This window comes from Zalophus californianus, chromosome 6 (genome assembly GCF_009762305.2).
Source record: "Zalophus californianus isolate mZalCal1 chromosome 6, mZalCal1.pri.v2, whole genome shotgun sequence".
In the NCBI taxonomy this organism is placed as follows: Eukaryota; Metazoa; Chordata; class Mammalia; order Carnivora; family Otariidae; genus Zalophus; species Zalophus californianus.
In genome coordinates this window covers 14,799,152-14,813,543 of record NC_045600.1, presented here as the reverse complement: position 1 = coordinate 14,813,543, position 14,392 = coordinate 14,799,152, and the positions used below count along the sequence as shown (strand labels likewise).

Below are 14,392 nucleotides of genomic sequence, written 5' to 3'. Positions count from 1 at the left end.
CCAGTGAGGGTCAATTATATTATTTGTTACTATTATCAAACAAGTAATGAAGGTGTTGGACAAATGACTGAACTAAGTCAGTCATGCTGACAGCTGTGCATGTTTACAGGTTGCAAAGGCTCAAACTACAGTTAAACATTTGCCACTCTGCCACTTTTTGCAAACCTCATTTTGTTATCATTACTAGTGATATTGTTCTTGTTGACTCCTTTAGTTTGCCATTAATCTTATTTCTTGACTTTTAGATCCCTAAATGCATATTTATGCTTCCCCCCAATAACTGACTCTCATTTCAATTAGAGCAGCAGAAAGTACAAATTTACTGTTTCTTAAAATGAAATCCTCTATCAACGGTATTTCTACCCTCTTCCCAATCCACACCCTAGCTTTCATTGTAGCTCTATGTGTATTTGTTAAACTTTTTTTTAAAAAAGATTTTATTGAGAGTGAGAGAAAAAAGAGAGAGAGAGAGAGTGCATGAGCGGGGGGGGGGGGGGGGGGAGAAAGAGAGGGAGAAGCAGACTCCCCAGGACCCTGAGATCACGACCTGAGCTAAAGTCAGACGCTTAAGTGACTGAGCTACCCAGGTGCCCCTAAACTTTTAAATATACAGCAAAGAGCTAAAATGGTTTGAAATTATTTTTATAAGATAGCTTGGAATTGTCACTTCGTAGAAATGTTATAAAACACATATTTCAATGTTCACCTCTTTCTTTCTTAGCTTTTACCCTAAACATTTTCAGTTTACTCTGTGGCTGTAAAATATTGTGACATTGGGGTTTGCCCAAAGTGGGAGACACATACCACTAGTAGGTAATTCAGATGGTTTTAGATGTTATATAGATATTTTTAAATAGAAACATGTTTGTATTAATGGGTATTAAAAATAACACTAATTATAAGCCAGCCAGCAAACCCACATTCTGTGTTTGGTTAGGACTATACATTTGAAAACAACTGTGAATGTCATAGCTACGTGACAAGTTTAGGTAACACCAATTTAGACTATAATGCTATATATCACTATAATATTATATATAATGCTATATATATATCTGCATTTTGGTCATTCTTACTGAGACAGAAAACATCCTTACCTGAGAAATCAACAGCACAGACACCATATTGGTGGCAGCCTTTTAATACTGACAACGGTTTAATGGTCTCTGTATCCCATACGTGAATTGAGGGATCCCTACCTACCTACAATAGAAAGAATTATAAAAGTCATACAATTACTATTCATATCTATTAAAAGGAAATAAAACAGGTGATTTTATAGTCTGTCTTATCTGTTACAGGCATTTATCAAATGAAAACTATAAACCAGATCATATATGTGACTGACATTTCTTTCTTATATTTTTTGAAGTGCTAATGAGGCTAGGCTTACTGTTTCTAGAAATGAGCTATGTGAATCACAAATCTGATCCTATACATCACAATAAAGATAATGCTTACTGAGTGCCTATAATTGGCTGTGTTCCCATGCTAGATACAATGAGCATAAGATATTCAGGAAAATTTTGCAAACTCATTAGGAAAACAAGATATTTTCAGTTAAATTAGAATATCTGATAACATAGGCTTAATGAAGATGAAAAGATTATAAGGAATTGGAAGAGATGATACTTGACCTGGGCCTTCAGAAGCTCAGTCTCAGATAAAAAGAGAAGCAAGTACATTCTAGGCCAAGATGATGGTATAAACAAAGATACAGAGAGGTTAAAGCACCAAGCACATAAATAAGACTGTTAACAGACGCTATCACTTATGTTTAAACTTGGGTTATATATTCACTAATGTACAGGTAAACTATAATTTGTAATTATTCCTTTAGACTCAAGTGATCACTATCTTTAACTATGAGGATGAAGAGATAGAATAGCTTTGCCTGTAAAGACAACTCCCAAAATAATGAATATAGCTGACAATTATTACTAATTTTGACACTGATTTTATATAAAGACATAACAAACGACAAGACTGCCATCAGCCAATATTTCATTAGGTTTTTCAGCCAAATGTTCCCCGCGACTGTTAAGTTTTCTATTGAACTTCTGCAGAGCGTGGTATTTTTTTTTTAAGATTTTATTTATTTATTTGAGACAGAGAATGAGATAGAGAGAGAGAGCATGAGAGGGGGGAGGGTCAGAGGGAGAAGCAGACTCCCCGCTGAGCAGGGAGCCCAATGTGGGACTCGATCCCAGGACTCCAGGATCATGACCTGAGCCGAAGGCAGTCGCTTAACCAACTGAGCCACCCACATGCCCAAGCGTGGTATTTTTGAGAACTTTGCAATACCATTGTCTCTTGGTTCTCTGACCTCCTGGACTCTTACTACTGAGTTTCCTTTGCAATTTCATCACCTGTCCCTTAAATACAAACTTCCCCAAGATTCTGCCTTTAAAACTCCAATCTTTTCATTCCACGTTTTTGCCTTCGGCTATATCAATTCCAGTTTCAATGGTTAAATCAACAAATGAATCCCAAACTCTTCTCTCTAATCACTGAACTCTTCTGAATTTTTTTTTTCTTAAGATTTTATTTATTTATTTGACAGAGAGAGACACAGAGAGAGAGGAAACACAAGCAGGGGGAGTGGGAGAGGGAGAAGCAGCCCCCCACCCCGAGCAGGGAGCCCGATGTGGGGCTCGATCCCAGGACCCCGGGATCATGACCTGAGCTGAAGGCAGACGCTTAACAACTGAGCCACCAAGGCGCCCCTTTATTTTTTTTTTAAAGATTTTATTTATTCATTTAACAGAGAGAGAGCACAAGCAGGAGGAGCGGCAGGCAGAGGGAGAGGGAGAAGCAGGCTCTCCGCTGAGCAGGGAGCCCAATGTGGGACTTGATCCCAGGACCCTGGGACCATGATCTGAGGCAAAGGCAGATGCTTAACTGACTGAGCCACCCAGGTGGCCCTCTTCTTCTGAATTTAAGACTTACATTTCCAATTGCCTACTGGACATCTCACATGGAAACAATGATGATGATAACAACAAAGGCTAACATTTACAGAGAACTGACTTATGTCCCAGAAACTTTCTAAACACTTTACAAGGACTGACTCACTTAACAATCAAAGCAATTCTAGGAGATAGGCACTGATAGTATCCTTATTTTTTTTTATAAAGATGTTATTTGAGAGAGCACAGAAGAAGAGGGAGAAGCAGACTTCCCAATGAGCAGAGAGGCTAACACAGGGCTTGATCCCAGGATCCCAGGATCATGACCTGAAATGAAGGCACCCGGGCACCCCAGTATCCTTATTTTGAAACAGGCATAGAGAGGCTAGGTAATTTCCCCACAGCTAATATGTGAGGAAGCTTGGATAACACCATGTTCAGTGCTGGCGAAAGTAATAACAGAATGAGTGTTTTTAGAGCCTACTTGGGGCATGTCAGTCAGGGATGAGGGGAGAAGGATGAGGTTAGGCAAGTTTTAGATATGTTACTTAACCTAAGTCTTAAAAGGAGTAGAAATTAGATAAAGTTGGAGGGTTGAACAGAACTGGAGGGTAAGAATTTTCCAGAGGAGGGAACTAAGTAAAAGATGTGAAGCAGTACTATACATGGACAAATTCTAAATAGCTCAAAAGGCAGGAGCATAGTTTACAAGGAGGTAACTGGTAAGAGATAAGGAGTCTATAGGCCTATAGGTTAAATGTCTTGAACTGCATGTTAGTGAGCTTACACATTAGCGTAAAAGCTACTAAGAAGATAATACAGAAGAAAAGAAAGATTATTAGTGGATTGGGGAAATGGTTAGGTGGAAAAATCTGAAGATGTAAGCTTAGTTGGTTGGTTATAACAGAAGATTAGAAATCCTAAAGCACAGAATTGCCAGCAGAGATAAGGTAAGATATAAATACAAAACAACAAAGCAGAGATACATTCATGGTAGAGAACTGAACTATATTCAGGGAGAATCTTGGATGTAACTCTGGGACTGAGTGGCTATAATGTGTGAGGGAGAACAAGTCAAACTCTAGGGCTTAGGCAACCAGGTTAATACAGTGTCACGTTCTAAGTAGGAAATACAAGGAAAGCTTAACCTCATTTATCTCCATTCTGGACATGCTGAATCTGAATTACCCATAAGATACCTAAGTGAGTATGTTTTTAGTAAATTTTTAGTGAATTGTATATAGACAGTAATTCATCCAACTCATACTAGATTGTGAGCTCTTGACAGTGGCAGCTAATCTGAATTGTGCTTCCCCATGACATTTACTGCTCTTTAAAAAAAAATTTTAATTCAATTAATTAACATATAATTTACTATTGCTTTCAGAGGTACAGGTCTATGATTCATCAGTCTTATATAATACTTAGTGCTCATTACATCACATACCCTTCTTAATGTCCATCACCCAGTTACCCCATCCCTCTACCCCCTTCCCCTCCAGCAACCCTGTTTGTTCCCAATGACTAAGAGTCTCTTATGGTTTGTCTCCCTCTCTGGTTTCATCTTATTTTTTCCTCTCTTCCCCTATGATCCTCTGTTTTGCACCCCAATGTTTACAGCAGCAATGTCCACAATAGTCAAACTATGGAAAGAGCCCACATGTCCATCGACAGGGGAATGGATAAAGAAGATGTGGTATATTATGTATATAATTTTTTCAACTTTATTGAGATATAATTGGCATATAACATCGCATAAGTTTAAGGTGTACAACCTGTTGATTATATAAATTCTCCTCTTACTGGAGACAGACTCAGCCCAGAGACAGCATAAGAGGAATGTGCAAAGAAACCTTACTCTAGGAATTTTGTCCTATATATACTTTCTCACAGTGTGTTGCCCTTGGAAGCCTAAAACTGCTTTCCTTTGTCCTGTCATTTCTCTACCAGTCTACTGTTTTCTATATATGCTGAAATTCTAAGCCACCATTTTGAGTTACTTGGGTTTAGACTTCTCCAACGTGATGTGCACTACACTTGTTAATAAACTTTTTTTTTGTTAATTTGTTTTTTTTATTAAAGATCCCCAGTTGAAAACCTAGGATGTTTAGAGGTAAAGTTTTGCCTCCTCTGCAGTAGGTATCCAGGGATGTCCTGTGGGCATACTTTTTTTTAATTTCATTATGTTATGTTAATCACCATACATTACATCATTAGTTTTTGATGTAGTGTTCATGATTCATTGTTTGCATATAACACCCAGTGCTCCTTTCAGTACGTGCCCTCTTTAATACCCATCACCAGGATAACCCATCCCCCCACCCCTCTCCCCTCTAGAACCCTCAGTTTGTTTCTCAGAGTCCATAGTCTCTCACGGTTCGTCTCCCCCTCTGATTTCTCCCCCTTCATTTTTTCCTTCCTACTTTTTTCTTTTAACATATAATGTATTATTTCAGAGGTACAGGTCTTACACAATTCACAGCGCTCACCGTAGCACATACCCTCCCCATTGTCTATCACCCAGCCACCCCATCCCTCCCACCCCCCACCGCTTTTAATTTAATCTGGCCTGAGTTCCCTCCAATCCCAGACTCATGGTAGCAAATGACCAGTTTTTCTACAGTCTTCATTAGAATAGTACCAGAACAATGTTCCAAATCCTTGCCAAACACAATGGGTAAATAATTGTGCCCTAAGAGGAAACTTTCCTATAAACTAAGGCTAAATGGTGCCCCTGAAGCCCTCATGAACTCTTTTAATTAATTCTTCATTATGCCTCTAAGATTTGAATATTTTAGGTTACTCACAATTCTTTAAATAAGCTGTTTTGTGGGATTTTTGCGCCACGTTTACAAATAACACACTTAGAACACTTTCTCCTACCTCCCCTGTCAAGTAAACTACTCAGCTTAAATGTCCTCAACTCCATGAGGGTTTCCCTGATTCTATTTGGCACAATTAATCAGTCCTATGTTACAATGCAAAAGGAATTTATGCATATCTCTACATTAGTGGTTCTCAGCAGGAGGTGATCTTTGCCTCCCAGGCAACATTTGACACTGTGAAGACATTTATTTTTTTTGCATTTTTAAAAATTGTATTATGTTATGTTAATCACCATACATTACATTAGTTTTTTAAAATTTTTTATTGTTATGTTAATCACCATATATTACGTCATTTGTTTTGATGTAGTGTTCCATGATTCATTGTTTGCGTATAACACCCAGTGCTCCAATCAATACGTGCCCTCTTTAATAGCCATCACCAGGCTAACCATCCCGCCGCCCCCCTCCCTTCTGTGAAGACATTTTCAGTTGTCACAACTGGATGGATGCTGTTACTGACATCTAGTGACTAGATGGCAGGGATGCTGCTAAACATACAATACATAGGATTGCACTGTACACAACAATGCAATTATCCTCACAACAAAGAATTATCTGGCCCAAGGGACGCCGGGGTGGTTCAGTTAAGCGGCTGCCTTCGGCTCAGGTCATGATCCCAGGGTCCTTGGATCAAGTCCCGCATCGGGCTCCTTGCTCAGTGGGAGACTGCTTCTCCCTCTGCCTGCTTCCCCCTGCTTGTGCGCATTCTCTCTCTCTCTCTGACCAATAAATAAATAAAATCTTAAAAAAAAAAATTATCTGGCCCAAGATGTCAGTAGTGCCAAGGTTAAGAAGCCCTGCTCTATACTTATAACCTTGTATCATGATTTTTCTTGCATGTATGTCTTCCCCTTCAGAATATGAATGCTTACCATGGCAAGAACATGTCTTATTTATCTTTATATTCCCAGCACATTTCCTGGTACACTGCATGTGCTCTATGAGTTTTTTCAAGAAATGGAAGAAAGAGGGAGAAAAAGGAGGGAGGCAAGGAAGGAGAAAGAGAGAGAAAGACCAAGAGGGAGGCACAGAGGGCGGGAAGATGGAAAGAAAAAGGGAAGAGATTTCTCACCTTCCAGGAAAGCTGAATAGAGTAATGCAAGCTGCCCAGCTCTACTTCAATATACCCTAGAAGGTATATTTACACAGTGTTTAAAAAGCCAGACACACTAAGGGAACTTTAAGCCTTACCATTTATCAGCTGAAAGATCTTTGAGAAAATAATTTCTTTAGACCTAAACTTCCTCATTTGTAAATGGAAATGATTTCACTCTCACAGAGGTGAGGTGAGAGTAAAATACAATTGATCTTTGAACAACATGGGGGTTAGGGGTTCCAATCCCTGCACAGTCAAAAATCCATGTATAACTTTTGACTCTCAAAACACTTAACTATTTTTTTTAAAGATTTTACTTATTTGAGAGAGAGAGAGAGCACGAGCAGGGGGGAGGGTTAGAGGGAGAAGTAGACTCCCCGCTGAGCAGGGAGCCGGACATGGGGCTCAATCCCAGGACCCTGGGATCATGACCTGAGCCAAAGGTAGATGCTTAACCGACTGAGCCACCCAGGTGCCCCTCAAAACACTTAACTATTAAGGTCTCTGTTGACCAGAGACCTTACCAATAACATAGTCAGTAAACATGATTTTGTAAGTTACATGTATTATATACTATATTATTATGATAAAGTAAGCTAGAGAAAAGAAAATGTTAAGAAAATCATAAGGAAAACATTTACAGTACTGTAAAAAATCTACAAGTAAGTGGAGCCATGGAGTTCAAACTTATGTTGTTAGGGGTCAATCATATATACTAAGAAACTAGTAAAGTGCTTACATATAGAAAGAATATTTATAAATATCACCCTTTTCCTCCTTCTCTAAAAATATCCATATAGAGAAATAGCAGTTAAGACTTTTTCCCAGTGTTTTCTATTTCAACATTTCTGCTTTGTACTGTGGTGAACCTGAATAGGTAAATATCATGGCTATAAAATAAAAACAGTCATCCTGTGTGTCACAGAACGTTTGTTAATTTTATTATTTTAGATAATTCAAAGAAACCAGATTTCTAGTCTTTGTTTTCTATGTTTACTCACAAATTTTAAAAAAATATATCCTGACAGAAGACAAGCTTAGTTGTCTTAGTTCCAAATAAAAAAAAAATAATCAAAACAATAAAACTCAAAGGAAAACCGTAGGAAAAAAGTTGGAATAAATTTTATTTGTAATATGAAAATAAAATCCCATTCTAAAGAATTCATTATTCTTCATTTCCTAGAAAACGAAAGATAGATTTTTTTTTTTTAAAAGTGGACTAAACTAACTGTAAACCCAAACAAAGGTCCAACCTACCTGCCCTGTTGCCACATAGTCTTTCAAAGGATGAATAGCCAGGCAGAGAATATCATCATCATGACCCAGGTAAAAGCGCTGTGTGTTCTGCTGTCGATTGTAAATGACACCCACTGCTGCTACATGGTACACAATTTCACCAGTTTGTGTATAAAACAGATTACTTCGACAGTCATAACCTCTGTAACTGAAAATAGAAAACATATCATATAAAATTAACCGTAGCCTTTTATCTGGTAAATACAGACTATACAGAGTAGAGGTACCTTTTAGGTCATTCAATTTCCAGTTTTACAAGATACTGAACAACTAAACAAAATACAAGTATCTCGAATTCCATAAACTTTTATGAAATGCTCTGATTGCAAATAGCTAAATCCAAGCTATAATAATGAATGAAAAAAGGTGCAGAAAAGTATATACAGTATACTACTATTTGCATAAGTGTATTATTTAAATTTGTGTACTATAAAAAAAATTGATACTCTTTTACAAATGAAAGGGTATAGAACTGCTCTGGGAGGGTGAAAAATGATGCCTGGGAGGGCAGAGCTGGGAAGATTTTCTTCTTCTTCTTTTTTTGAAGATGTAATTGGTTTTATTAAAAGATTCATGAATCTGGCAGTCTCCCATCTAGCAAGCAGAGGGGAGCTCCCTGGGAGAAGGATTTTCAAAGTGTATGGTTTTACACGCATTGTTGAACCATGAGAATATATATTCCAAAAATGTTCAAACAATTTAAAAATACTATACACATCCAAAAAAAAAAAGCTGAATCTTTTAAAAATGGTCAATTCCATTTGTAGTAACCTTTCTTTGCGCTTCAAAGAAACTCAATGTACAGTATGTAACTGCATGGAAATACTGCCTATTTTAACAATGGAGATAAAATATTCTTTCTAAATGAATCCTTTTTTAAATTCCTGAAAGCATTACCGGTCAGGTAAGAAAACGATTACTAGGTAGAAGGGACAGGAAGGGCTGAATTGGAGAATCTGTTGTTCTAGGTTGAAATGTGAGACTTGTATTGCTGATGTTTTAAGAAAATCCAGAAACCATATTTTACTAAAATTAAAATACAAAGGCCAAATGCAGGCCCCCCAAAAGGGCACAATATAATTCTAAATCAGAATTATTTAGGGGAGATAATAATCTCTTATATTTTACTTACTTTTATTTGTTTAAAGAGATCCATGTCTATAAATATTAATACTAAACTCTCCTAAGATAAATTATTATAAACACTCATATAGTGCTTATTATGTGCGGGACAATATTTTAAGTCACCACAAACACTGACTTATTTACTCCTCATCAGAACCCTATGAAGTAGGTACTGTTACCTTCATTTTACAGATGGGGAAAGAGGCACAGAGAGGTAAAGTGATTTGCTCAAAGTCATACAGCTACTAAATGTGAACCAAGATGCAAATACATAAATGAAAAATAGTTGTTTCATACCCGTGAACAAAGTGTAATCGAATACTATTTCCTGGAGCCCGCTCTCTTCTTTTAGAAGTACCACTTTTTTGTTTCTCCTTGTACTGTTCTTTAAGTTGAGGTAGATCTTCTTTGTAAACCTTTAAATAATGTACGTAAGTAAAAATACTATTAGAATATAAATAAAGGTGTTCACAAATTCCTAATGTAACTTTCAGACACTTGGTTACTACTGATCACTAAAGTTTTAACACTTATCTTAAATAGGAAGGTATTTTATGAAATTTCCTTCCTTGGAAATAACAAATTTACATTTTCTATGTATCACACTGACAAATACGTATTTAGTGTTTCATGAAATTCTTATACTTCATAAGAAAATAAAGAGAATAAATGTGAGTGTACTGTGACAAAAAGCTATAGGCAAATAGAATACAGGCATATTTGAAAATCATGTGATGGTAATAATTACCTGCCGACGGTAGGTAAGCTGGGTCTCTTGTTCAATTTCAGAATCTAGCTCTGGAACATCAGACAGATCTGAATCTGATTCATCACTATTAGAGTCAGCCAGACTTTCTGCAGTTTTTAAAAATGAAACATTACTTGTTTGAAGAACATTCATTTTCAAAACAGCACTATAAAATTAATGATTAAGAGCTGTGCCAACTGACAGGGTGACAAGCCATAAAACAATCAAATGAAATTATCTATTCAAGTGACACAGATGTCAGTAAACTGTACTACAGATTACCTCCCTCTTCACTCACTGCAAACTCGACACTACTTTAAGTTCCTTCACTGGCACCCAGAGAGCTGTTACATCAAACTTAAATATTGGTGCAAACATAAGTGAATACAACCTATAATTAATGTGAAAAATATCTAGAAAATACTATATGCAACAAATGAATTGACATTAATTTTTCTTTGTCAAAAAACCATATATGACACCTAGATACCTATCTCCCCAAGAATATATTACATGTTTGTTTTGATAATGTAATGGTTTCTTCACTCATTGTTGGGTGGATTAAAATGCATGCAAAAGTACTCTGTATTCCATGCTCTGACATCTGACTCTAAACAGATACGCCTAGTATTTTAATTTAAAATTTCCACTATACCGTTAATTAAAAGACTAGATTACACTTTAATAGTAAAATTGTTACTTTGGGGTTAGTGAAGTTTTTTGACAGAGAAATTCTTTAGGCAGTGTGTACTACTCACCTTGGGGTGCTATGTGAAGAGCATCTTTTAGTTTTCTTTCAGGAATAAATTTCCACTGAAAGACAGAGTGATCCGCTCCACCAATAGAAATAACCCACTGATAGTCATGTGACCACCTGACATTCGTTACGTGAGCCGAATGGCCAATATATTTTTTAAACTTGGCCCCTATAACAAAAATATGCCTTTAAACAAATGCCAACACATGAAAATACCACTTCAAACAACAATTTCTATCCCTGAACCAATACATCCTCCTCCATTATCTTAATTATGATCAAAGGGTAAAAATATTAATTCAAAAGTTTGTTGAATGAACAAATGAATGAGTCTACATCAAAGGATGTAAATATTTGCTCTACTGATTCACAATAAAATTTAGTAGGAACCACCAGGGTTGTGAGGCATTTTCTTACTGCTCTGAGAAAAGCCTGCAGCCACAAAGGCATCAACTGTTTCCATATAATGAAATTTGAATGTTCTGGCCTGAGGCCTTTGGTCCTAAGTGAAATTGAACCAGTCTACTCCACCCCCAGTACTCCTAGTCCTGGCAGCCAGAGGATCCTTTTAAAACTTAAGCCATCAATAAAATACTTTCAAACTTAATACAGCAACATATAAAGAGGAATACACAACATGACCAAAAGGGATTTATGCCAGGAAGGCAGGTTGGTTCAATGGTCAAAAATCAATGTAATACACCATATTCATCAAAATAAAATATGCCCAGTTGTCCCAAAAACTGTCCCTTATAGTAATTCTTTAAATTTATATGTTCTGTATAATGTTCTTCAACGTAAGTTTGTCTAATGTGTTTCTTCATGATTAGATTCAGATGGAGTGTTTTTTGGCATAAGTGATATTGTATCCTTTAGGATACATCATTTCAAGGGGCACAGTTCTATCATTAGTGATGTTAAGTTGTATCATTTGGTTAAGGTGGTATACACCAAATTTCTCTAACTGTAAAGGAACTACCTAACTTCGTGGTTAATTAAAAAAAAAAAAAATCTGTGTGATGACAAGAACCATTTTTGTGGTTCTAAGTTCAGAAAATATTCTCTATATCCTGCTAGGATAAACCTGATATTTGGCAACATATACACACCTCTATTAGAGTATACTGGACACAGTAATGTTTGCCTTTATTTTGAGAATGTTTTAAATTTTTAAATTAAGTTATAGAAGGCCTGTCAGGATGGTGAAGCCCCATCAATCAAAATCTGGAGATAAACTTTCATATTGGCCATGAATTTAGGGATAGCCATCTTAATCAAAGCATAAAAGATTTGACCAAAACTCATCTAAATTACAATTTGCTGCTTAATAGAAATGCTGTTATTTTAGGAACCAATTTTTTATGCAGCTTAATAGAAGTAACTTTCTAGATGGGTAACTTGCCACAGTTCACCTAGGAAAGTCTAATAAGGTAAGATTTAGTCCCATTCCTCTATATGAGAATGCATTATTTGCCCATGAAGAGGACTTAGGCTATTACTTTCTTTGATGGGGTCTTTTAAGTACTCTTAGCCACCAGAGAGTCTTAAAAGGTAAAGCCAGAGATTCCAAGAAACCAAATTCCAAGTTTTTAAGATGTACTAACATTGTCATGTTTTGGTACATGACAATGTTAGGTATATGAGCCACTATTCCAATTAACTATACTGGGCAATAGCCCCAAGAGAGGTGTAAATAATCCTGTAAACCCCTTCCAAATTATATTCTGTGACTTTTCAAAGATCAATCCCTCTCTAAGAAAGAACTAAGGCAGGGGCGCCTGGGTGGCTCAGTCGTTAAGCGTCTGCCTCCGGCTCAGGTCATGATCCCAGGGTGCTGGGATTGAGCCCTGCATCGGGCTCCCTGCTCCTCAGGGAGTCTGCTTCTCCTCTCCCACTCCCCCTGCTTGTGTTCCCTCTCTTGCTGTGTCTCCCTCTTTCAAATAAATAAATAAATAAATAAATCCTTAAAAAAAAAAAAAAAGAACCAAGGCAGCTTAACAAAAAAACTGTAGAATAAGTCCAAGGGAAATCAATTATTTCTAATTAAAGGGACTATATTAATAATTATCTAATAACCAGAACTGCTTATTTAACTATGATAAACAGATATTTTAAAAGTGAACCTAAATGTCACATCTTTCTTCGACTCTGACTCACCAAGACCAAGTATACTGTCCTACATGTCTCCAGAATTCCTGGTGATTATACTTATGAAATATACACTGAAAAGTAATGGTCTATTTACTTATTAATTCTTGTAATAAACTATAAGCTCCTTAGGACAGGATGGCATCTTGTTTACTCTATATCCCTAGTGCCTGGTATGTAGGAAATATTCATTAAATACCTGAAGAAAGAAAGAAAGAAAAAGACAAAGATTACATTTCCCCTTACTATGCCTGTATAGTTGAGTTGGAATACTAGATTATCTAGTAGAGGAGGAAAGAAGAGTAGTGAAGGAAATGAGAGGGCATGAACATAACGCCAGCCCTTTAATTATAAAAGGAGACAAAAGTATGATGTGTAAAGAATATCAGAGTTGAAATAAAAAGACTAGAGCTTAAGTGTCAGCTTGATGGCTTAATAGCACAGGAGCTTGAGCACATCACTTAACCTCTCCTGGACTCCATTTCCATTCTAATATAAATTAGGTTATAAGCTCTCAAAGTCCCTTAACTATGAAAACTCTGGCCTATGACAGGAAATGATAAAAGAACAGTTAAGGCTTAAAGAGTGTGTCATCAATTACAACTAGTATCTCAGAGAGAAGATTTATCAAAGCAAGCTAGAACGGTCATAGAGACTTTCCTAATTTAAAGGAGAAGGGGATGATAATTTTTGGTGAGGGTAAAGCAATATACTGAAATATTTCTGTTTTGATGATCCCATTTCTTTTCTAATTTGTTTTAAAGTATATTTTAACACAAAATTAATATGAGCTAAATCTTCAAAAATTATAGCAATATGACAAAAGATTTTTTCCCATTTATGTTTTAATGAACTTAATCCTTTTTTTTAGATTTTTAAAATTTTTTTTATCGTTTCTCGGCCTTTTGGCTAAGATCAAGTGTAGATTTTTTTATTTTTAAGTAATCTCTACACCCAATGTGGGACTCGAACTTGCAATCCCAAAATCAAGAGAGTCACATGCTCCTTGGATTGAGCCAGTCAGCCACTCTGACCTTAATACTTCTTTATTTATTTATTTATTTGAGAGAGAGAGAGAGAGAGAGAATGAGAGCACGAGAGAGAAGAGGGTCAGAGGGAGAAGGAGACTCCCTGCTGAGCAGGGAGCCCGATGCAGGACTCGATCCTGGGACTCCCAGGATCATGACCTGAGCCGAAGGCAGTCGCTTAACCAACTGAGCCACCCAGGCGCCCCTGACCTTAATACTTCTTTAAAAAATATATAAGACTATCTTTCCAACCCTAGTATAATAATATTTTAACACACAAAACCAAACTATTCATTAAAAAAAGAGATAAATAGATTCAACTACATTAACAACTGGTCAAGAAAAGACAATAATTATTATAGTAAGTCATTGTGATCATTACAGTAAGTCATAAACT

At 36.6% G+C, this 14,392-nt stretch overlaps 1 protein-coding gene across 9 annotated transcripts in view; it reads right to left on the bottom strand.

Annotated features, from left to right (window-relative positions):
- Positions 1-14,392, bottom strand: part of EML5 (EMAP like 5) — a 168,940-nt gene that overhangs the window by 79,550 nt on the left and 74,998 nt on the right. For all 9 annotated transcript variants that reach the window (XM_027572413.2, XM_027572414.2, XM_027572415.2 and 6 more), the window contains 5 exons: positions 10,821-10,988; positions 10,063-10,169; positions 9,612-9,730; positions 8,151-8,337; positions 1,098-1,203 (listed from right to left, as the gene is read on the bottom strand). In XM_027572413.2, coding sequence (XP_027428214.1) covers positions 1,098-1,203; positions 8,151-8,337; positions 9,612-9,730; positions 10,063-10,169; positions 10,821-10,988 — 687 coding nt within the window. The remainder of the gene's footprint in view (positions 1-1,097; positions 1,204-8,150; positions 8,338-9,611; positions 9,731-10,062; positions 10,170-10,820; positions 10,989-14,392) is intronic.